The sequence below is a fragment of the Sinohyriopsis cumingii genome, chromosome 2 (genome assembly GCF_028554795.1).
Source record: "Sinohyriopsis cumingii isolate HCF-2022 chromosome 2, ASM2855479v2, whole genome shotgun sequence".
Classification (NCBI taxonomy): Eukaryota; Metazoa; Mollusca; class Bivalvia; order Unionida; family Unionidae; genus Sinohyriopsis; species Sinohyriopsis cumingii.
In genome coordinates this window covers 156,985,499-157,011,158 of record NC_142962.1, presented here as the reverse complement: position 1 = coordinate 157,011,158, position 25,660 = coordinate 156,985,499, and the positions used below count along the sequence as shown (strand labels likewise).

General features: G+C 35.8%; 1 protein-coding gene across 1 annotated transcript in view; it reads right to left on the bottom strand.

Moving 5' to 3' along the window:
- Positions 1-663: 663 nt before the first annotated feature.
- Positions 664-25,660, bottom strand: part of LOC149806169 (sodium-coupled monocarboxylate transporter 1-like) — a 77,016-nt gene continuing 52,019 nt past the window's right edge. Inside the window, exons 7-15 of the mRNA XM_089951082.1 lie at positions 25,211-25,340; positions 20,593-20,681; positions 19,044-19,159; positions 18,093-18,160; positions 12,836-12,922; positions 11,659-11,912; positions 10,765-10,865; positions 4,157-4,275; positions 664-2,892 (exon numbers count right to left, since the gene is read on the bottom strand). Of these exons, the coding sequence (XP_089807208.1) occupies positions 2,608-2,892; positions 4,157-4,275; positions 10,765-10,865; positions 11,659-11,912; positions 12,836-12,922; positions 18,093-18,160; positions 19,044-19,159; positions 20,593-20,681; positions 25,211-25,340 (1,249 nt within the window). The 3' untranslated portion in view covers positions 664-2,607. The remainder of the gene's footprint in view (positions 2,893-4,156; positions 4,276-10,764; positions 10,866-11,658; positions 11,913-12,835; positions 12,923-18,092; positions 18,161-19,043; positions 19,160-20,592; positions 20,682-25,210; positions 25,341-25,660) is intronic.

Below are 25,660 nucleotides of genomic sequence, written 5' to 3'. Positions count from 1 at the left end.
CATGATAAGAAAATAATCTTTCATGTTACATAAATAAATTTCAGTATTATTAACTCAGATGAAAAATGTAATAGTTCTAATGCACACTTTTCGAGTACATCCTTGGAGCTAGAATATGCAATACGTTAGAATTTATAATTTTTTGTTTCTCTTAAAGGCGAGTATTCAGCAAAAGCACTGAATCGCAATTCCATGATGACAGTGTTGTCTTAATTTGGGCAGTGGTCTTTTATTGCACAAACTATCAACAGCTTCTGAAAAAATCGCAGAAAACGTTGCCTATATAATTATGCGTTGCAAATGTTTCAGAAAATTTATGTAATCTGGCTGTGCAGTTTAATCGATTGGAAGACAGTGTTGGTTCTCGCTAAATCCAGATCGGAGCCGACAATATGATTGTTGTCATTTAGAAAATTGAAGACGTGTTTAGAGATAACTGAATATTCTATTCAGTGTAAGTATTTACGAATTCCGTCTTTTACAATTGTCACTGAGTAAGTAATATATGTGTTATTTTGACTTTCTCATGCAGTCAGTGAAATTAGATATTGCTATAATACATGCATCAACAATTTGCGCTGCATTTTAACAAACAAAATGATCGAGACAGCAGCTACAAGACTGATTTTCTTAGAATTAAAAGTGTTTAAAAATATTCTTGCCTTAAACGTTTCATATAATTTATTAGCAATTGTATACATATATATAGAAAACCAACAAATCTTATCACAAAACGCAATTATATTTGAACAACTGAAAGAGTTGAATTATTCTGCATACCTGAATTTATTTATATGGGAATCAAACAGGGTACCTGATGGTACCTAGAATCGCTTTTAATCAATGCAGTAGGAAATAATATTTCTAGAAGTGCTGAGAGGAAGCATCCATCTGTAGATACAGATGTGTTTTCATTGTTGCCCTTATTTAACGATTATACACATGGTCCATTTCTGTGCACACATAATTAGAAATATGAGTACATTGGGTTTATGTAAAAATTACATATCTGTGTCACCTTTCATCATCATGGGTAAAACGAATGGAATTAAAACCAAGTTATTTTATTTCGTTTTGCTACTTGCAAACAAGTAATTATTTGTTTCCTTCTGAAGCAGGAACGGATTTTTTTGTATTGGTTGCTATGGATAATACGGGGCATCTGGTAAGGAAAACATGTTTTGTAGGACTCAACTGAAGGAACTGATCTGCTGAGCGCGACTAATCTAGAACTTCCTCTCATGACGAGAAGTAAAAAAGCAGGCTCAATACTGGTTTGCTATAGATTCAAATCCGTTACTAAGGACAAGACCTTAACAGAAGAGTCGAATGGTAGAACATGCCCTGATATATACTGTCAGCAACACAAAAAGGCGAAAGTTTGAAAATGTTCTGCATTTGGTTGCAATCAAGACAAATCATCTTAGAGCAGCAATTACAGACAAAATATTGGTAGAGCATGTAATCAACTATATCCTAAAAGAATGCCATATTGATATGCAGGCCACAACAGAGAAAGATTTGGAAAAACATGTTTTGCGTAATATTAAGCTAGACCATACATTTCTCAGCCATTCTTGAAAAGTAGTCGAAAATATATTGGATTTCTATGGAAGTCACATCATACTTAGAATGCAACTTATGGTCGAGATAAGAGTATCAGAGGTTTAAAGCCTCGATGAACATGACAAAAGTCATAACCTTGCAAGGAGGTAATCTTGACATACTTTCTTGTCATTTCCTGTCCTGAGAAACATTCATATCAAATATGATTGGAATTGGCTAGTCCCTGATAAAAAAAAATATTACACCTAGTTCATATAGACGCCACGGTGTCGATATACGAGCCACTCGAGACATAATATGGGTACATCTGTTATAAGGAACTTTCTTTATAAATCTGGCCGATTTAGGTTCAGATATACTGGAAAGTAAGTAGACAATAGATATATATAACTGTTTCATTAAAATATAGTTCCAATGTAGGCAACACGGTTGCTTGGGATGTCACGTTTAGTGGAACATTTCCCAAGAAAAATGTGTAATATCGGCTTATAATTATTTTCATGCTAAATCATGTACTTGCGAACAATCTTATTACGGAGTTTATTTCAGAAGAGAAAGAACCTGGATGAAGCCTAAAAAATAATTCAAGCACGATATGCCTTGTCGACATCAAAAGGTTAAATCGCTGAACATTTTAAACTATATATATATATATATATATATATATATATATATATATATATATATATATATATATATATATATATATATATATATATATATATATACATATATTGGTGGCCTGCATCGTATAAATATACAAACCTTTTAGGGTCGATACAGAGCGATGTCTGCTAGGAATAAGAAAATATTTTTATTTTTATTTTCTTTAAACATGTAAAATCTGTCTAATAGATGTAATAAGAAAAATATATTTACTATTTGAAACCACATGTCCAAGCTATTAATAACTTCTCTCGTTTTCTTTTACAAAATAATGAACAAAATGAAGACAATCTAGCACAAAGGGAAGGTAGAAAGAAATTCTACGAAATATAACCCCCAAAACACGACAACCTTGGCCAACCTTACACACGTCCATCATAATTTCGTAAACATTTCCTTTTCATTTGTAATATTTGTAGAAGATGCCGAAGTACTAGCATTGGTTCCATTAGAACTTCCGATGCCAGAGCTACTACTATCACCATTATCATCATCATACTTATTGTGTTTCTCGGTGATCCTGATCCCATTATTGGCATTCATTTTATGGTTCGATGCAGATAGCTCTCTTTCGGCGACTTCTATATCAAAAAAGTTGTCTATCTCTTTCGTTTCCAATTCTTTTGCTGTATGGACAACATCAGATTCAAGATGTTTAATCTGAAAACGTATACACAAAAATATTAAAATGATCAATATATATTTCTACATCCCTTTCGGATTAAGCGTAACAACGGCTGCTTAGGTCAATGGCGACTCTCCTAGGGCGCTTACTGTGGCTTTTCTCAGTAATCATGACTGATAGCAAAAAATTGGCATGTTTCAGTGTTTATACCAACTGGGTCTTTTTCAATTAAATATTATAGTTGTTGCTGCTTAAAGATGGTGTTGGTTTGAATGTGATGTCAACTGAAATGGGGAAAACAGTACAAAGGCTATACCTATCTTAGTAGGCGCCAGTGAATGCAGTTCCATTCTTTGTTTTACGTTCAGAAATAGATTATAGCTATACGAGTAATATTACTGCCAAAGGAAGACAGGTACCTTCGTATACAATAGTAATGTAAAGCGTTTGTTAGTCTTCATTTTCGTTTCCTTTATACTTACAAACTTTATTTATAAGACAAATTTCCATAAAGGAAAATTGTTGTGGTCTCTTGATTATTAATTAAAGACAGATTTTATTGCAATGAATTTAGTTAGTACCAGAGATATAAAATTTATCAACCATCAAAATTTCAGCAATAGTTTAAAAACCATCGAATCATAAGGCCATTGCATACAGACCACTAACACGTTACTTAAGAAACAGTTATATAAAGAAATTTTTCTTTTTCTTTTTCTGTATACATGCTGAAATAATAACACCACACAATAAAACTTTCTAAGTCGCAACAATGTTTTCAGGCCGGTTTTAAAAGTTTGAAGTTAGACCCCAGTCAAAGTCTACTTATTTGAAATAGTTTTAGTATTAACATGAAAAAGACCACTGGGGTTTAGTAAAAGAACACTTTATATTTTTCATACGCTTATCTAGAATGATTCATTTTCATATAGGTAATATTTCAGCTGATTCTGGAATCTTTTGTATATTAGACATTCAATTAAAATTAAAGGCACAATTATATGTAGTCTTTGTTCGTTTCATTGCTAAATACTTCGAATGGACTAAACTTTGCCAGTCGTTGCAACGGTCTATTCACAATAATTGCAAACAATCTAGCACAGCTTCGCTGGAGAAATATTTTCACAAATGTTTCAATTAAGACTCATTTATGTATGTAGCTGGTACTAATGTTATCTATTTATAAGATCCTTTTTATATGTGATTAACATCATGAACACTTATTGACATGAGTGTACTTGCTACTCTCTCTACAATACTGTACTTCCTGTGTACATACAAAGCATTATACATTCTTACCAAGTCATATCGGACGCCAAACCTCAAAGGTTTCAAAATCTTCTCTGGCAGGTAGGGAAACATAATATCAAACAGTGGGGCCATCACCCTGGGGTTTATTTCGCTAGGTTTGGTCGGACCTGTAATGTAAAACAATTTTTGTACACGGTATTTAATACTATGCAAAGATATGTTTCCTAATATGTTTGAAATTGTATCGCCGATTTAGAAGTTTGAAATTGTATCACAAATTAGGATGATATGAGTGAATGCAAGTACTCCACGTATAGAAAATTCGTGCGATATCAATATTCAAGGATTTCAGCTTCTACAGATCACCAATATCAGTACCGAAGTAATGGCAATCCATCTGTAGAAACCACAGCACCCCTACATGCAATCCAAGAATTTAAGTACATACCATATCATTCTTCGCAAAACAATAATCATTCATACGCAGGAAAATAAAGATCTTTACAAAATTCAGCAGATATACTACTCCAGTGCCTAAATGGTTGAAACGTCCGCCTCGGAAGTACGAGATCGCGAGTCTAAACCCCGACTGAGTCATATCTAATAGTTATGAAAATGCTACGAGCAGATGCCTTGCTTACCGCTCAGCATTAAGAAATTAGTGTTAGAAATGATCGGCCTGGTGTCAGGATAATGTGACTGGATGGGACATGACGCTATGTGCCTGTAGCAAGATGCCTCAGTTTTAGACATCACTTTAAAGTGCCACAATGCAGGCATCGTAGCGATTTGATTAGAATTATTTAACCTACGTTAGAAACCCATATCACACACACACACACACACACACACATATAGCTGTGGATAGCTGACTAACATTGAGATTGTAGGTCCGTTTCTGGATCCTAAAACAGTAAGAAGGCACGGCCTAACTTCCGATATAAACACGGTCCCAGAGGTCCCAGAGGTCGCAGGAAGTTAGATGGTTTGCGCAAGCAGAAATATTTAAATAAGTATGAACCCATCTTCGACGCCACACTTGCGACCGGATGCAGGTTGATCAGTGATTCCAAGGAACTAAAATATTTAGCAGGGCTAGCACAAGGTCCGAGACTTCCTTTGCAACATTCATGTTAGTTGCACATATGGCCTAATCGGAACTATCTTATTAATGCTGCCGAATACTTTCATCCACTACGATATTTGAAATGAGCAGTCACAATAGTAGATACAATGGATTTTAACGCCATATTGGAACATTTTGTCGAAGTGCATACACTGAAACCGAAGTCAGCAGAATTGTACTCGATTATGACAATAACAGTTAGCCACATGTCTTAATGTTTGTCCATTTGCATCGCCTAAAACGTACCCACTCAAAAGCTTGGCAAGCGGCACGATCACGTACCCTTTCCATGTCTCTGAAGAAAGTTATTGAAGCCAATCATCAGAAAACAGATGGAGATCATTACAGGCGAGTAAGTCATAGGAAATAACATCTACATCAAAATTATAGACGACTTTAGATATATTCGAGAGGGTTATATCATAGACTGCTTTATAATTTCGCTCCTACAGTTGAAGTGCCCCTTTATAAGAGATGTCAGCATGCTGACTGATTTTTATTTGATACAAGTTGTATCCGTTTCAGACGTTTATGTCATAGCCTCATTACGAATTGATTCTAGATACAATTTTTCTCAAGTGTTCGCTAAGCCAATTTAGATTCTATCCGAAGCAGGACATGTATTTCACAACAGAAATCATGACGGATATTAGAAGAATCCTCTAGTGATAGCCACCATGCAATTCTTTGTCGACTAGGATGATGTTTTTGACTTGGGCGAATCTATCGTAGCCGAATTGTCATTGTTGCATACAGCATACGGCCGTGTTAAACATTGGATAACAGCTTGATTGTATTTCTTCTGCGAGAGAGGATATCGCCAAGAAGTATCCTGTAGGAAAGCATCATGCCTTCTTGCCATGGAAAATGTTCAAAAATACCTACATTATTTTTCTCGCGTATCAGGTTATGACAAAACCGTCAGAAGTGCCATATCAAAATGGGGATAAATTGTATCTGCATTAGTGACAAAAAACCCATAGAAACATGATGTATAACTTCGACTCAGAACGAGTAATGGATACGAGCGCCCATACAACGCTAAAGTAAAACTTCACATAACCTGATGTGTAGAAGACGCCAGTTGGATAGTACAAGAAATAAAATCTTTGAATGGCGCGTACAAGTTTGAGTTTTACGCGGAGATAGTCATAAACGTAGCAAGATCTAGGGACAGAATACAATCATCCTGATGGCAAGCTATCATTGTAAGATTTTGTCAAAACCGGTACAGATGAAACCAAAATTTCATTCAGGTATCATTTATTTTCTCACCATAGTTTAGAAAACACCATCAGTTTCAGTTTCGGTGCCAAAGCTATTATTTTGAATGTTGTGGGTCTGGTATGCCTTTTGCATAAATGTTCTCATATTTGCTAACACACATGGGCTTTAGTTCTAGCACGATGATATCTATTATTCTGAATTCTTTGACTAAATCTGCCATTCAAGCAGGTCATGACCCGAGTTTTTCTTTTTGTCGTATATCATGTTAGCGTACTTCCACGTAGCCTATTTCTTTTGACGATCTTGATCAACCATTCTGAAGGCACTCTGAGCTACGATCATGACTGCGGAAATACTCAAAGAAATGGATTTAGGACAGTATCCGTGTCAGAAAAATATGGAGCGCTTAATGCTAGCGGAATTGCAGATAAAAGAAAACACAGGCGCTTCTAATATCTGTACGATTTTCTGAAGAAGTAGGCTCTTTTGTGACACCATCAATCGAAACGCAATAATAAGTTCTTCGCGCTGTTCTTTATTAAGATTGGTGCTGATATAATTGAAATCTATGCTGTCGTTCACTGTATATGAATACCGTTAACAATATAAAGTTATGTAGTTGTTTGTAGCGCAGGATGTTTTATCTTCAGTTTCACGTGATATCGTCTCGTCATGGATGTTTTATCTTCAGTTTCACGTGATATCGTCTCGTCATGGATGTTTTATCTTCAGTTTCACGTGATATCGTCTTGTCATGGATGTTTCGTATTTTCTTAAAGGTTTACTCTGTTTAATACGTAACTCTTCAACTGTTATAACCATGAAAAATCTTTTTCAACTTGTGTTACGAGTCTATTCTCTTAAACTAAGTAGCAGGAAATAGTGAAAGACAACATGCTTTGTAAAGTTTAACCAAATAATTTAATTCCCTTGAATACAAAGTGAAAATGAGAAAGAAAAAAAAAAACGGTATTGCGAATTAAATCCCAAAATAATCCAAGAATTACAGCCAAAAGTCCTAATAATTTAAAGTCCTGAAAATAACTCAACACAAATCCCGAAGAAATCAAAAACTGACGGCTATGACGCGTCTGTTATAGCTAATAGAGTGTTGATGTGTCAACAGCCTTTTGTTGAATCACAGTAATATAATTCCAGGTTTTACTTCAGGATAAATTGCAGTGAACCTCTTTATCCAAGATTATTATCAAAGCACGTTTGCATTTCTAGAGAAAAAAATTACTTGAATTCAATAAAAAGAAGAAAATAAAATTCATCCCATCTGGAAACAACATAATACAATAATTTGAAAGTGCTAGATGTTAAAGCACTAATGACCAAGTCATCAAAATCACAAGATTATATAGTTCTCTGTTTGACTTAGATCACAATTAGCATTCTCTAAAATAAAACCATTACCTAATGGAAAATAACCTTCTACAATGATGCTGATGTCTGCAAACCAATAACCTGGATTATGTGTAATTTACTTAGGAAACTCCAAAACTTTGAACCAGAAAACATATTTACCTCTATTAATAATGATCCTGATATTAAACCCATATACACAGAGAATAATTTATATATGTATTAGTAGTTTACAATGAATAAAATAAAAATGTCAACCTGGGTCAAGCAGAAATGAACTCAATTTTGGACAAGGTAATGTCGAACATACAATGTTACATTACAATAGCATGTAATAAAATATATTAAAATATAACTGACTAATAAATAATTAACACTTGTAATATGTGCATATAATTCGAACTCCACCATGAAGAAAAAAAAGCTGAGATATTAGATCTCAGTACCATATAACTTGCATTGGAGCTTCCTGTTACGTGTTATCGGATGATCTCATCATATGCGCTAAATGTCCCGATTAATGGTATTTTATGAGGTACATAGTCCTTGAATTTAATAAAGAAATATTTTGGATGTTTTCTCAACATTTGGCTTGTGTGGTGTCATATCAAAGAAGCGGTCTCTAAAATAATGTTTCATTTCTGCAATTTCGTCTTGTCCTGCTTTAGGTGCAGCCTGCAGATGTTACGACTGCGATTTTCTGCTTTGCTTACATGGCTAAGTTTGTTATATTATTGCTACTCATTGCTAGGGGAACCTTTGAGTCCATGCCAGAACTACTCATCAAACATGGTAGCTCATAGCCGCTCTTCCAAGCATTTGAGGCCGCTTGTAGCTTTAAATGTCATAGGAGAGTAGCTGTCATCAACCAGTCGGTATATTTATGTTTTGGCATAGGGCGAAATGTCATCGCGATACCATTATTTAGTTATTCATTTTAACCAAAGTTCCTTATGCTAGTAAGTAACTTTTGATACAAAGAAATTGTCCATAAATTTTGTCGTCTACGTAATACTTGTTTCGCGCCTCAGTATCAGATATCTACAGTTCGTCACAAAATCAGCACGTGGACAGGTCAGCCTGTTGCCATTATTGTGTAGAGTTGTTGCTAATGGTGTTCATGAAATTGGGCCAACAGATCCAGTCGATATGAGAAGGTGTTCCAGAGACAAAAAGACGTAAAATAACATACGAATATTACCGACGCCTTCAGAAAGTATGCTTAGCGTTTGCTACGAAAAATAAAAGAAGGCGTCGTTTGAAAAAAAAAATGATGAGACAGCTCTGCCAGAAAAGAAAGAATACTACTACAGCAACATAGACAGGGAAGATCTGTTATGTATTTTTAATTTATATTGTGCGCGTGAGGGCAGTTTTTTGACCTACCTGATGTTTCGTGTTTTATGTTAAATAAAAGTTTAGTTTAAGAACTGGGATTGTCTCTAGAAAACGAAATTGTATCTTGCGTCAAGTGAGATTAGTATATACAGGATTTTATAAATAACGACTTCATTCCTGTTTCATATCAGTCTTTGGGAATCTATGATTAGGGTTTGTAGTTGCGTCCAGATATAATTCCAGAAGAATTATATATATATATATATATATATATATAAGTACTATATTATGTTTTTGAGTTTACGGCCAGGTCAAGCAAATTTGCATACCTTTGTGTATCTAAAGATAGAGTTTTAGCAAGGTAGGTAACTCGTCTTTATCACGACTGGGAGTAGATGGTGATTCCTCGGACTCATTTTATACTTAGTACTAACTTACTGACTCTTACTATCAACCTATTGACTCTTACTAACCTATTGACTCTCACAACTAACCTATTGTCTCTTACTACTAATTTATTGAGTCTTACTACTAACCTGTTGACTCTTACTACTAACCTATTGAATCTTACTACAAACATATTGACTCTTACTGCAAGCCTATTGACTCTCACTACTAACCTATTGACTCTTACTATCAACTTATTGACTCTTACTACTAACCTATTGACTCTTACTACTAACCTATTGACTCTTACTGCAAGCCTATTGACTCTCACTACTAACCTATTGACTCTTACTACTAATCTATTGACTCTTACTACTAACCTGTTGACTCTTACTACTAACCTATTGAATCCTGTTGACTCTTACTACTAATCTATTGAATCTTACTACAAACATATTGACTCTTACTACAAATATATTGACTCTTACTACTAACCTTGTGACATTACAATTAATGGGCCTCTTTCTTTCTTTAAAGTGCATCACTCCACAACCATTGGTCAATATATGTGATCTAGAACTAAAGTTGTTTTTTTTTATACGTAAGTACAATTCTTCTTCCGTCAAGTACAATGACTTAGCCGTTTGACATTTTGTTTTACTCCAAACGTTTAAGCTGTCTATAATCTTTGGTGAAGACACGTGATCAAAATCTGAAAGTTTTGTACAGGAACCATTTTTTAAAATATTTTGTAGCCGCGTTGATCTTGTCCGTTGACCTTTTGACCCCGAAATCAATAAGCTTTTTTCGTACGCCATGAGCAAGCCATATACCACGTTCGATCTAGAGTATTGTGCGTACACAATATTTTCTTCGTTCAGTCACAGTGACTTTGATCTTTCAACTTTTGATCCCTAAGTCAAAAGACGTTTATCTTAACCAATGTTCCATGCTTAAATAAAGCTTGGTAAAGGACGATGATTTAAAAGCTGAACTTGTTTGTTCAGAAACAAAAAAGGTAAAGGCGCTCGGAGGGAGAGTATAAAAACCGTATAAGTGATGCCTTTTAGCGTGACTATTATTTAAGATCTGGGTCAAACCGGGTAGAATATTTATCATGTACACGTGGTTCAATTTCTGAGCTGAGAAATGGTGAACTGTGTTTTACTTCAGTAATAGGTAAGCATGGAAGAAGAATACCGATATATACCTGTTATAAAACTGACAATCAATCCTATGACCACTGCGGTAAGCACTGCTGTAGCACTGTACCAGATGTAAGACAAGGTGTATAAAGTATAAAGCGGCCCGCTGAAATCAGAAATACAATATTTTATGCGATATCTATGAAAAAGGCACTATTTACACGCAATAAAATTGAAAAAGCAGAATGATAAATATGACACAAATGGGAGCACATGAAACACAAAACTAAAAGAAAATCATCCACACATTTGATTATGCTCTGTAAAAATAAAATTATTAGAGTCATTCAAAAAGAAAGAGAGAAAATCTTTATAAAAAAATAAGTATTACGAATATTCATTTCCACATATTAAAAATACCGAAAAGTTCAAAGGTTCAAAAGGTCTGTAAAATAACTTTAAAAATGTAAAAATCAATAAAGCCACATATAAATAGAAACATTACGACCAAGTTTCATTTCTCTTTGTCAGTTCGCTCTTTTAATAATCGTGCTTTGGTGTGATTTTAAGTCGATCGACTAGGATAAGATGCATCAAAAGTTCTCACAAACGGAGGAGGGTGAGGAGTCAATCACGACGACTGTAGAGGAAGAGAAACGGTCGTACAAATTACTCAACATAAACTGTTTAGGCGTACACTTACAAAGGAAATATGTCTGATAATTTCTTCATATTTTCTTGGGAACAACTTTATTTCTCAGCCCGTAATATTATTTTAAAAAATCTAAACACTATACTGATGTCACACCTACATTCTAACAAAACTAGAGCAATAAAAACTGTTTTGAGAACGAATTATTTTGCTCCAGCCATATTTTGTTGTTGTTTTGTTTTTTCATTAGAGAATCATCAATAAACATCATATGCTGCTGTGAATCTTCGTCAAGTCAAGCACTTACTGTTCCTCTTCAGCAACAGTAGATATAGCCAGTGTGGCATTATGGGTAAGCTCCATCGTAGTGGATATCACAGAAGATGATGTGGTGCTGCTTATGTTGAATAGGGATGTAACAGACGCAGCTGTGGTTGTCAGATTCCAGTTACATTGTGACAAGTCCAGGGGAGACTTTGGTATTGCAGGTTTAACTATTTGAGTGCCGATCCCGATCCAGAACATGAAGGCAAGGCTGCACAGCAAACCGGCATAGGCACCCTATTAGACAGGATGTACAAATTCCTATTGTTACAAATAAATTATGCGCTAGGATCTAGAATCATAAAATAATTTGAATGGTCTCTGAAAACTGTGCATTGAAATATAAGAATTTCTTAGATCATATAGACATGAGACTTACTAGAAGAAAAATGACAATACTTATAAGGTACTTATACTTATTGTCGTAACGTGGAAAAAATAAGCACGTCTCTGTCATAATACTTTGCTCAACATTTCGAGTCGTAAATATTAGTACAGAGTATAAATCGTATATATAATACACAAACCACCCTATTGATTGGTCAGAATAGATCTTTTGGATTGGTCAAAATACAGCCTGTTGGTTCGTCAAAATATTTTTGAGTAAGGTCGGAATCTGACAAAAAAGTTTATGATGAAAAATCCGATATCTTCTAAAATGATCATTTCAACCTCTCCTTTTTTCCAGTCTGTATTGAACTATATTTAATACGATACTTGTATGGAGTGATTAGGAAATGACTAAAACTCAATGCCATATGAAAATACCACGGTTGATTTCACAAATAGCAAATGAAAGTACGGTAGATTTCTACAGAACATCCCCTTAATCGCATGAAATAAGATACACGGTTTTTCAACACTCTGATCATATTAAACTAAAATATATTGTCTCAGTTTGTCGAATATAGTTTCGATCCTGATGCCTCAATGACTGAAATATGTGTAATAAAAGAAAAGAATTTGTAAATTCAAAGTGCAGAGGTATCAGAATTTTTCTCTTTGACTGTTCGATCCTTCAATTTTTCTTGTAACTGTAACTTGACACCAGATCCCAAAAAGTTATTCAGGCGATATCGAGTAGTCTATCGATCCAGTGTCCAGCTATCGAAGTTTCACTGCTGCTTACAATGAATAAAAAGCACGGAAGATTTACTTACGTAGGTATTTGCCCACGGAAATATCATCCCCAGTGTGAAGACACCTAAAAGAGGGCCACCGATCATCCCGAACAAGGACAAGGCAGCCTGAAATGTATAAAGAAGAAAACACTATCAATCTGTATTGGAAAAAAACCCCTAAAAGATGGCCAGCCTTAAAAGGCCACCTACTATCAAACTTTAAAAAAAAATGAATTTTGTAAAGTATTTAAATCATTGTGAGTCACGGAAAGGCACAAACAAAGTTTCTAAATGTTCATAATTATATTCTTGTGTGACTTTGATCATGTGCTTGTACTAAAAACCTTTCTTCCGTCATGTGCTTGGTTTAAAAATATTGTACATATTGTCAAACCTTAAAAGTAAGTAAGGATTGAGAAACTTAGACGTCTCACCTCCTAAAAACTAATTTTAATATTTTGCTATGTTCATGTACAATTAGGGTTGTTACCTACTTTTTATTTGATGTTGGTTCCTTTAACTGCAAACATACTTTTTAATAGATATGTCGCGTGAAATTCAACGCGTACATGAGTATTTCAATTCACCATGAGAGAAACAGCATTTATGAACTGAAGAGACCAAATTTGTCGATAAGGTCACATATAAAACTGCCAATATGGTGGAAGTGACGGTCAATGTTTTAAGCAAAATAACGGTCCTAATAACTTTGACAGGTCTATTTGTTGTAGGATGGTGCAAACTGAATTTGACTTAGGTCTTCTTAATGTATCGTACCAATATGGTTTCAATCACTGAAATTTATCAAACGTTTTTGACCGGAAACAAAATTCGCCACTGAGTGCGACATGATTTGAGTTAGGGACTTTGATAGCATTGCTTCCGTTCATTTTTTATAAAACAAAGGAACTTGAGTTTTAATAATTATTAAAAACAAATTTTTACAAAAGTCATGTTACTGAAATAAAATTAGTCAATTCTTATCAATTTTTATGTGCTGAACACGAATATGACAGTCAAATTGCAAAATTGGCTCTAGTTTTTTTGTAATCTGCAAGAAATTAATGTTTACATAACGAAATGCATTCCAATAGTAAAAGGTCAACTGTAATAGCCTACCTATAAAAAATCAAGTCATTGACTACATCTTAGATTTCTTCGCCTGTCTCTTGTACAGCTGTTCGGGAGCATCTCTGAGGAGTGTCCAGCAGTAGTCAGCCAGCATTGTAGTGGACCATTTTCCCTGGTATCTTTGTTCCATTGTTGCGATATCTTGATGAAAACGTTCGCCGTGTTCATCACTAACAATACCACAGTTGCTAGGAAAGAAATCCAAATGGGAATGAAGGAAGTGAATCTTTAGAGACATATTGCAGCCAAGTTTCTTATACTTCATCAACATGTCTTCTACTAGTTCCTTATAGTTTTCTGCCCTAACATTTCCGAGGAAGTTTGTAGAAACTAGGCGAAAAGCATTCCATGCTTGTTTCGCGTCACCTTCCAGCAAGTTGTTGAACCGGTCATCTTTGAAAAGCTCTCGAATCTGAGGACCCACAAAAACTCCCTCTTTAATCTTTGCTTCGCTGAGTCGAGGGAATTTTTCATGCAGGTATCGGAATGCTGGCAAAGTCCGGTCAATGGCTTTCACGAAGTTCTTCATCAAACCTAGTTTGATGTGAAGGGGTTGTAGCAAGATTTTCTGAGCCTCAACCAGAGCTGGGTGTTGGATATTCTTCTCTCCAATGGCTACATTCTGCCTGTGAGTCCATTCCTTCCTCATGTAGTGCATTTCCCTTGCTCGGCTATCCCACTCGCATAAGAAACACATGTATGTTGTATATCCTTGCTGCAGTCCCATTAAAAGGGCAACTACCTTCAAATCACCACAGAGGTGCCAGCTGTACTTGTTATACTCAATGGAATTCAGTAGCTGCCTTAAGTTATCGTATGTCTCTTTCATGTAGACAGCATACGCTACTGGAATAGATGGAAGAATGTTTCCATTGTGCAAAAGCACAGCCTTGAGACTCAGTTTCGAAGAGTCCACAAATAGTCTCCATTCTTGTGGGTCATGAGTGATTTTTAAAGCATTCATGAGGCCCTCAATATCGGAACAGAATATCAGATTACTTTCCTTTCTGAAGAAAGGCTCCAATTGCTGGTGGCGCTTTCGATATGCAGTAATTGTGACATCTTCTTCTAGAAGATTCCATTGTTGGAGTCTTGATCCTAGCAATTCTGCCTTGTTCTTTGATAAGTCCAAATCACGAATCAGGTCATTTAGTTCTTCCTGTGTTATTCTGTGTGGGGTTGATGATGCACCACAGTGAAAATCTGGATCACTGCATGCTGATGGACCAGGAGAAGAACAGGTCGACTCACCTTTGTCTTCGTCAGATGAATCAAGAGAATATTCTGCTGGAGGTTCTGGAATAGGAAGTCCCTCACCATGTGGAAGTGGTCTCAATGCAGACGGAATGTTTGGGTAGACTATTCTCGACTTCTTTCGCTTCGTTATTCCGCCGGAAAGAGGAGGAACCAAGCAGAAGTAACAGTCATTTAGGTGGTTGCTTGGCTCTCTCCACACCATTGGGACTGCAAACGGCATTGATGACCTTTTGCAATTCAACCACTGTGAAAGCTGTGTTGTACATGTAGCACAGCATATATGCGGAGCCCAAGGCTTGTCTTGGTCACCAACCTTGCATCCGAAGTAAAGATGATATGCTTTCTTCACTTGAGAATTGATACTTTTCTTCTGGTTGGCAAATGTCACTTCCCCACAAATATAGCAAAAATTGTCCGCGGTATTAACACACTTTCGAGGCATTACTGTTCTTTATTGTACGTAAATGGATAAAATAATAAGTTTTATGTAACAGTAGCTTGAACTGTCTCGCACAACGTCTAAAATATTTTAAATGCTGAACCTATCTGATTGGGCTTTATATAGTACACTGCTTACGTCAGCTTCAGCAGCCGCCTGGCATTAGTATAATAGGCCTACACATGTATAGTACACTGCTGACGTCAACTTACTTCAGCAGCCGCATGGCATTAGTATTGCATTGCATCAGAAAATGATGCAATCAACTGTGGATGATGTGAGCATGATGGTATTATGCAATGTTACATCATTATTCCGGATGTTGCTGCAGTCCTACTGGAGAAATTTACACAGTGAAACATAGAAAATGAGGTATATGAATATCTTCAAAACGAGAGCCAATACAAATTTTTCACGGTTATATTCGTGTTCGGCACACCAAAATACTACAGATTAGGGCCTTTTCAAGTCAGTAATGATTTCACTGTTGACCAGTGTAACCCATAGAAACTGTTCCATACACCCCGTCGCTGATAGTAATGTGTATGGGTTTGTTGATACAATATGGATTCAGTAGCTTTATATGCCACGTTTAATAGCATTTATTATAGCTTTTTCAGACTAAGCGGCCTTGATGGAGAATAACTAATTGACTGGTTAAGAGATGACAATGCTAATCAACCAAAAAGTGGTCAATTCAAAGAAAGATTGCTATTTAAACATCGTAGAGAGGAGGTCAAATACTATGTTTGTTCTGTTATTGTCTAAAGTTACGTAAGCACAATAATGGCTACATTAACCTGATTAAAAGTAAAATGTTTGCAGGCTGAAAGAAGGTGAATTCAATTTTCGTTTGATTAAAAAAAAAGAAATTATTCCAAATAATTCAATGTAGCGATTTCAAGTTTCCCAAAAGTTCTACTTGTCACATAGTTCAACCATTACTTGCAACTGAATGGTGTCATTCATTGCAACCACTACGGTGTATTTCAGTCATAGCACAAATTGCAACTGTACGGCTACTCAACAGACAGTCAGTAACGTCAGTAATTATTGGCGGAGAACAAATTCTGGTGTAAATCGTGCCAATAATTGGAACCTTATATTTTATTTCAGTTAAAATAATTAAAAAATCCTCCGAGTCTTACTGGCTAACAGCCAGCGCCCCGTTGGAATATTTTATATCATATATCTGTTTCACCATAAGTACAAGGTTATGATGGCATATATTAGAAATGAAGATATAGTAAATTCAAAATATTAATTCTTTCCTTTTAGATGATATCATATAACAATATTTATGGTTTCAGAAATAATGTTGATTTTATGAAAATTAGTTTTTCTCATTTTCAGACTTATGATTGTCCACTGTAACAATGAGCAGTTAAGCATTGAGCGAATAAGACAAATTTTAGTAACGAGGAAGAGTTCGATATCAAAACAATCCGAACTATGCCTAAAAAATCAAACCAAATTAAGTCCCTGTTGCAAGGGTTTTCTCTGTGCAAAATTAATTTTGTTTGAATTTTGTCTATACAAAAGCAGTTTCGCTCAATAAAGACTTTTGGGAAGAAAGTAGTATTCATGAAACCATATATTCGAATACAAGGTAATACAAATATACAGCATGTAACTAATAAAATGCCACCTGCCACCACCTATTAACATGGCGGGGAAATGAAAGACAGACAGTTACAGTTGAATATATATATATATATATATATATATATATATATATATATATATATATTATCTTAAGGATTCCACAGATAACTGCAAAGAGATATTAGAAAAGAAGCCACGGGTCTTCATGTATTGGTTATCGACTATGTTTTTTCAAAGACTGGAGAGTTTATTCAATGTGGGAAACCGGCTGGAAACTATATATATATACGAATTCACACCTATGAAAGTAGATTATAATGTGTTTTATTGATTTAAGATTAGAGAAGTTATATTCCGGAACATTTGCAAGATTATTTAGAAAATATATCTGCACGTGAATAAACAGCGCAAATTTAGTACTAGTTACACGCACATTAACGTTTACCATCCTTTGTCAGGTACAATCCACAATTTTAAATATGTGTGTTAATGTTGTAACACTATCTATATTTGTCACTATACGAGATCACAGCAACACGTTGATCTGAAATAGTTTGTTTCATACTCTGCAGTTTTCAGAATCCTGGATTTATTGTTCTCCCAAATACTCTGAGATTGCTTTTGACGAAATGGAAGCGTATTGAGATAACATAAACCTACCCCTAGCTCTTTGCACATAATACAAATGGAAGCATTATAAACAAAGACTGATTAACTGATTGGTTTGTATTTAACGGTACATCTAAACATAAAAGTATTTAACGTGCCGAGAAAAGTGCTTTACACTGAGACAGATAGCAGTGGTCAACCCGCCATGGTTTAGCGATGATACGAACCATCAATTACAGATAAAGAACAACAAACCTGAAGAACACCCCCTAGAAGAGATGCAACGTATGTCAATCCAATGCATATGAGACCAAATACTGCAGCTGTAAACAAACAAAATAAGTAGCAAATTACAGGAGACAAAATGAACAAAGATAATGTACGTAATATGTCAAGACAAAATGTTTAATGCCCACTTTTCTGCACACTCGTAACAACTGTTGGAAAATGTACGTTTTCCATTTCCGAACAATTTTTAAAATCAGCTAAATTCTAAAAATTGCTGATCGTGTATGTATAACTAAAATACTATGGTAGCTGTGTAACCAGGGCTCTGCCATCCCTCTAAACTATAGTTATTTAAAATAATGAACTTTTGGCTTCCTTAAGAATAATAAGTGTGCCAAAATCGATTATCTTTTAAATGTCGGTACCTTTTCAGCTAGAATGACGGGAACTGCAAACTATGAAGTTTATTATGACTTTAGAAAAGGTGCAGTGGAATAACGATTACATCGACTTCAGTTGAAACTTAAGTTTTCACTTGCTAAACTGATGTGCGCATGACACGAACTCGACGAAATTAATGGTTATATCGTGCCAAGCCACACTGAAGTGCCTTGCACAGTGATATGCCACGACGGCCGAAGCTAATGATGTGACAGGAATTGAACCTGTGCATTTTTTGTCGCGAGTCTTATACGCTACCCACTGACCCACGCCTAATCCTAAGAACAGTTGAAATTTAGCAGGTAGGCTATCGATTCAAGTGTCCTACGCTTCCAGGACATAGCGAGGGTGATTTAAAAACTTGGATAAATAAAAGTCCTGAATTGAACCCTATATCCAATCATTGGCCAATCTATCCACCTTCCAGTTGCCTTTACCAACAGAACGACACCAATGTATGAATCAGCTACCAAAGACAAGATAGAGTGCCAGATGAATTCTCAACTGAAATCGAAGTTTAAAGGGCTTAAATCTCACCTATTATTTTGGACACGTTCGTTGCCCTCTCCTCTGACATATCTTTGTAGAAGTAGGCCTTGATAACATCTTCTAACACACAAGCCGCAATGGAATTAAGGCCAGATGATATTGTACTGAAAGAAATGGAATATGAAAATATCTGGTGATACGCAGGCCGCTATGGAATTAAGGCCAGATGATATTGTACTGAAAGAAATGGAATATGGCATTATCTGGTGATACGCAGGCCGCTATGGAATTAAGGCCAGATGAGACTATACTGTAATAAAGCGAATGTGACAAGATCTGGTAAAGCGCAGCCAGATGATATCGAACGGAAAGAAAGGGTATGTGACAACATCTTGTAACACACGAATAAATTAATGCCAAATAATATTTTATTGTACGAAAGTGAATATGTAACCATATTGTAACACACAGGCCGCGACTACATTAAGGCCAGATGATACTGTACTGCAAGAGCGGCAATGATAGATGTAAGATCAGTTTATTTCTTCGAAATGCTCCACCAGAAAGTACCTCGCCCTATAAATAAAGAATACTATTAATGAATGTCTTTAATTCGGTTACCGTTACCATGAAGCGAAGGCAGATATGGGTCTATACAACAGTCAGTAGAACAAACAAGACAGACACTGATCTACCGGCGCATGATGCGACGGCAGATCGGGGTCTATTTTGTTTGCATTCGGTTTGATCTTATAAGCGAGCAGAGACAGTAGTGTTAATCTGAATGTAACCCTGATGTCTATCATTCGGGAGATTTTTTTCTAAGGCATTTATAAAGAGAATGTACAATAACTCAGTGACTGCTCCGGTGGCCTAGTGGTTAGAGCGTCCGCCTTGGAAGCGGGAGATCGTGGGTTCGAACCCCGGCCGAGTCATACTGAAGACTTACAAAAATGGCACTAACAGTAGCCTCGCTTGGCATTCAGCATTAAGAGATTAGTGGTAGGACTAGTCAGCCTGGTGTCAGGATAATGCGACTGGTTGAGACATCATGCTACATGTCTGCAGCATGATGCCACGGTGCTAGACATCACTATAAACTGTCACACTGCAGACATCGTAGCGTTATAACTGACAAATTGTTAAAGCTACGTTACAAATCTTAATCACACACACACACACACACACACACACACACACACAAACACTAACTCAGTAAGTCTCGGTTATTGTTGGTGATGCATTAGAAAACACTATTAAGCAACTTTCTGTGAAAATAGAAAACAATAAATCTGGGGATAAGAACTTAGTTATGCAAACCAATATTGCTGTCTGCCTTAATAATCAGGCCATGTAAATTCAGAACTGTGTCCCTTTCTATTGTCGTTTTATGAAAGAATCTAACAATTTAAATATTTTCACTCTTTTAATACAGTACTCAAAAGAGATTCCAAATTTATCTTCGATGCAAACTTGGTGTATATGGGGTGGGGGTGGGGGTGGGCGTTGAAGTTGGCCAGTATGCTACCTGCATCAAGAATCATTAGCAAAATATTTACCAAAAACAACCTTCAATGTTTTGAAGAGCACCACTTACCTCAAAGCTCCACTGAATAAACAGGCTACAAACAGTCCTGGAACGCCATAAGCATTTCCCATAACGTCCATCACGAATAGAGGTACTAGCTGAAATAATTGCAAAATTAAATTCATGAGGTTCGAACCTTCCTTGGAGGTCTGTTTAAATTCAGTCATTTTGTCCCGGTTTCTTTTAGCTGTTGTTACTGTAAGTGGTTCCATAATATCAGTGCGCATACTAAAGTATTGCAAAAAATCAATAGTCTGTAGTCCTATTTGATAATATTGGAAAATCGATTTTACTCCCTTTTATGATTACAGGAAAACAGTTATCAAATTGTACTTTAAAATCATTAATGACGATAGAAGAAGAAGAAAATGACTACCTGCTATTCATGTGAGATGGAAATTCATTGTTCGAATTGCATGCTATCGTGTTGGCTTAATAAATATGTTCCCAACAATATGGAAATCATGAAGAGGTGGTAATGTTTGTGCTTGTAATGGTAAATTCTAAATTTCAGTTTCACTAAAACATATTAGAGACATTATTGGTACAGTAGCAATGAGTGAACAGTATCATAGCTATCCTTAATGATATAGTCTGTGGGAAATTCTGAGTTGTAACATAACCGTATTGTAATAAATTTGGAGTATGCGCCACTTGTATATAGCCTTCCATTTTAAGGAATTCTCAGATTTTCGTGATTGCTTGTTTGATTTGGGAAATCGGTATTGGGGAACTAGTCCTCAGCCTGAATAATTAGCTAATTCCTAGTGGCAAACGTGACAGAGTGCAGTGTTGATGAGATGTCATGTTGTTCAGACCAGAGCCGCATAAGTGTGCATGGAACCAAGTAGCGGATATCAAATTAACATTGTGTGGATTGATTGTGTGACTCCATGTGCGGTATTTGTGATGGAGATTAGTAAATTGTACAACAAAATAATTGAGAAGGGACTGTTCCGTCATCTAAAGACGCCATTTTCTTGCTGCTTGATGGTAAATATGGTGTAGAGTTACAGGCGATATGAAGCTTAAAATCATGATTTGACTGACCTAGGGTCAAGTATTTCCCTGTATTTTTGCTGTTTGAGATGTATATTATATTTTCACGGTGTGAAATACTGGCGCTACCTTAAGTAAATGTAATAAGGAGAAACCATGCTGTTGTGAGGTTGGTTGGCAACTGTGAAGTTGTGATGTAAATGTGCAGTTGTGAAATTTTGTCGTCATGCATTGATTAGAGGAAACATTGTTTCCACTACAATCATTAACACCTGTCCAGTTTCGAAATCCTACTTTTCTCAAGGAGTGGAAATTTCTTATGTCTGGTGACTTCATCTTCTATAAAATAAATTTTATCTTTTGATCGATCATGTATCAAGCGTTTCAGAAACAAATGTAGTTTTTTCATAAAGATAAGAACCGAATTTTATACATAACTGAAATCAAGAAGAAACAAGTAAGACTTGGCATTTTAAAGTTACATTTTCTCAATTGTTGTGTCTTAATAATGGTGTCTTTTTATGTTGTGACTATTGCATGTATTTGCCTGCGACAAGAAACTCGTAGGCCTCGAAAGGACTTAGAAAAGCTAACACTAGTATCGTATTTTGTATTTAGAGTTTGTTTCAAAGGTGCAAGGGACGAAAAAGTCCCTTCGAGCAACAACAAAATGCCATTTAAACACTTTGTGCATTTCGAAAAGTAATATTTTTCCTGAATATAATGCAGTTTTGTTGAACGTGAAAGTTTTGAATATTAACAGGGATAAGGTAGTTTAAAAACATAATACAGCAACGTTATTACGCTATAAAACCTTTTTATTATATGCTTTTTTCTCCGTTAATTTTACATTGTCAGATTCATACTGCGCGATATGTGTTTCTAAAAACAGTAGAGCCCGTTAGGAACTACATTTGGTTGGAAAAAAAACAATGTACGTTCATGTAGAAGACACCGGAGCCTTTGATTTGTTAGATTTGTCGATGTATGAATCGACAAATCTAATAGGTACAAATGAAAGTGGAGTTGATAAAATTAACCATGGGGATGAGTTGAATGAGTCACAAAAGAAACTTGCAAGAAACATATATAATGATATGATTACAAAAAACAAACACTATGAAATTAGAAAACATAAAAAAACATGCTGCAAATATTTAAGGTAGGAAACATTATTAGGTCTTTAAGTTTGTTCTTGCAGTCGAAAAAAAGTGAGCTATAAGAGTACTCTTGAATGGGATCACTGTGTCTTTGTGTCTAAGTTCAGTGGGCAATTCATTCCACCTTGCTGGGCCCTGGTATGCAAAAGAACGTTGTCCATATGACTTCGTTTTCATAGTGGGAATAATGAGTATACAATTGTCAGAAGAGGAGCATAAGTTTCTTGCTGGTGTGTACACATGGGTGAGGTCGGATAGATATGTATGGACTAGAGTCCGACGGTGAAACGTAGCACAGAGAACTAATTTTTTGTGTTTGATTCTGGATCGAATGGATAGCCGGTGTAGGGTACAGAGCAGCAGAGAGGTGTGCTCTGATCGTGGTACTCTAAGTATGATCCGAGCAGCTGTGTTTTGAACTTTTTGACGTTTCTGGAGTAGATATTGAGATGAACCAGACATAACTGAGTTACAGTAGTCCAGTCTTGAAAGTACCAATGAACACACAAGTGTTTTAGTGGCATCAACTGAAAGATATTTGCGAATGGAGCTGATGCGTCAAGATATGCAGCCTTGCATATGTTCATGACATGTTGGTGCATTGTGAGAATACTATCCAGAGTAACACCTACGTTTCGTACTGACTGTGTGAATTTAATGTTGGTGTTGCTGATATTTATTGTTTGAATTAAAGGATGTGAATGAGAAAGTCTTTGTGTTGCAATCAGAATGGCCTCAGTTTTATCATCACTCATATGCAGCTTGTTACATGTCATCCATGGTTTCACATCAGAAATGCACCTCTCTACACCTTGGATGGTAGCATCAGCTTCAGTTGGGTGGCTAGATTTGTATATTTGGGTGTCATCAGCGTACAATTGGTGAGACACTGGATGATGATCTATAACTCTTGAGAGCGGCTGAGTGTATAGAATGAAGAGAACAGGTCCAAGAACAGACCCCTGTGGAACACCACAACATAGATTAACTGAGCTGGATTGTATTCCATTTGCAGACACAATTTGTGTCCTGTTGACCAAGTCGGACTTGAACCACAGTAAGGCTGTATCATGAATGCCAAATACATGCTGGAGACGGTGAAGTAATATGTCAAATGCTGCAGACAAATCAAGGAGGGTGAGGACTGTAATCTTTCCGCTATCCAAAGCAGCGAGAATGTCATTAACTACTTTTAGAAGAGTAGTTTCAGTACTGTAGCAAGGGCGACATGCAGATTGTACATTGCTAAAAATACTGTTTTTATTCAGATGAGATACAAGCTGGGATAGAACAGCCTTTTCTAAGATTTTTGATATGAATGGGAGATTAGAAACTAGGCGGTAGTTCTTTAAATCGTTATGGTCTAGTGTTGGTTTCTTCAGCAGAGGCTTTACAATGGCAGTTTTGAAAAATGATGGGAATTCCCCGGATGAGAGAGAGATATTAATAACATCAGTTAGTGAAGGCAATACTGGATCTAAGCACTCAAGCAGCAGTGATGTTGGGATTGGATCAAGTTCAGATGACTTTGGTGCACTCTTCATCAGGAATGTACGTACGAAATCCATAGAGACAGGTTCAAATGCTGCTAATGGTTGCCGCTGAAATTCTGTATCCCAACTGTATGGTGACGACAAGTCAATTGAAACAGTGGTGTTAAGATTATCTCTTATGGTTTGTACTTTGTCACGGAAGAAATTTGCAAACATGTCCGGAAGGTCGACAGGAGAGAAAGAAGTTGGAAGTGGTTTTGAAACCAGCATACATTAATTTATTTCCTATCTGTTAGTTTAGCCTCACTTATATCTAGTCTCTAGTTAAATAAATTTGCTGTAAATATTAGTATCATTATTGTTATTATTATTATTATTAATGTTGTTTGTATTGTTGTTTTTGTTATTGCTGTTGTTGTTGTAGTACACCACCTTCTATTGTAACATAAATACATTCATACCTTTCTTCCTGTGATTGAAAATTACATCCAGAGTGCAAAGCCGGAAATAAAAAATAATGAACCGTTATCTATCCTGGTTTGTATCAACCTATATCTTCCAATGACGTAACTAGGTTACGCCGAAGTGCTGCTCTTATTCAGGGATTCTAGATCCATGTCTGGACATGTAGCTATTTTTGTCCATTATTTAGGCTTATATTATTTTTTCTAGATCTTTTCATTATTGTAGATGACTTTGCGTGCTTGTGCCAAAATTAACTATTTATTGTTATATGCGCGTCATTCTTTACGTATGTGTATCTTTGTATATATATTGTTCCTTAAGAAAGAGCTTGCTCTTGGTCTAAACGTAGCTAAAATCTACCCACACGGCGCTGTTGTGCAACATTTTTTGTCATTATATCCGTAATGCACATTCTGTAATATATATATATATATATATATATATATATATATATATATATATATATATATATATATATATATATATATATATATATATATATATATATACCTGGTCAGCTGCAGAAATGAGTTTGAATTGAATTGGGTCACAGTGTCGATAGAATGCATACATCGTAATGCCTATCAAACAACCAAGATAGAGGATTCCCCAGAGTCCTGGTAGATTGATCCACATTGCTCTGAAATCGTACGAAAGAATGTTTAAAATTTTATTATTAAATAAAGAGGAGGAGGTATGTTCATTCGACTAATTTACAAGAGTATTATAATATATCAATAATGTACCGTTGATGACATGTTATTCAGGAAGACATTCATAACAATACGCATGTATTACAGCCCATACTTACTCCAAAAGCTCATTTCATTGCATAAGTAGCATAGGTAGTACTGATAGTAGCAGTGGTGAGGGAGGTGGTGGTGACTTACACTCTTTAGAACTAGACATGACCTACCAGCGGTACTATTAGTTGTGGTAGTAGTGACTAATTTGAACAAT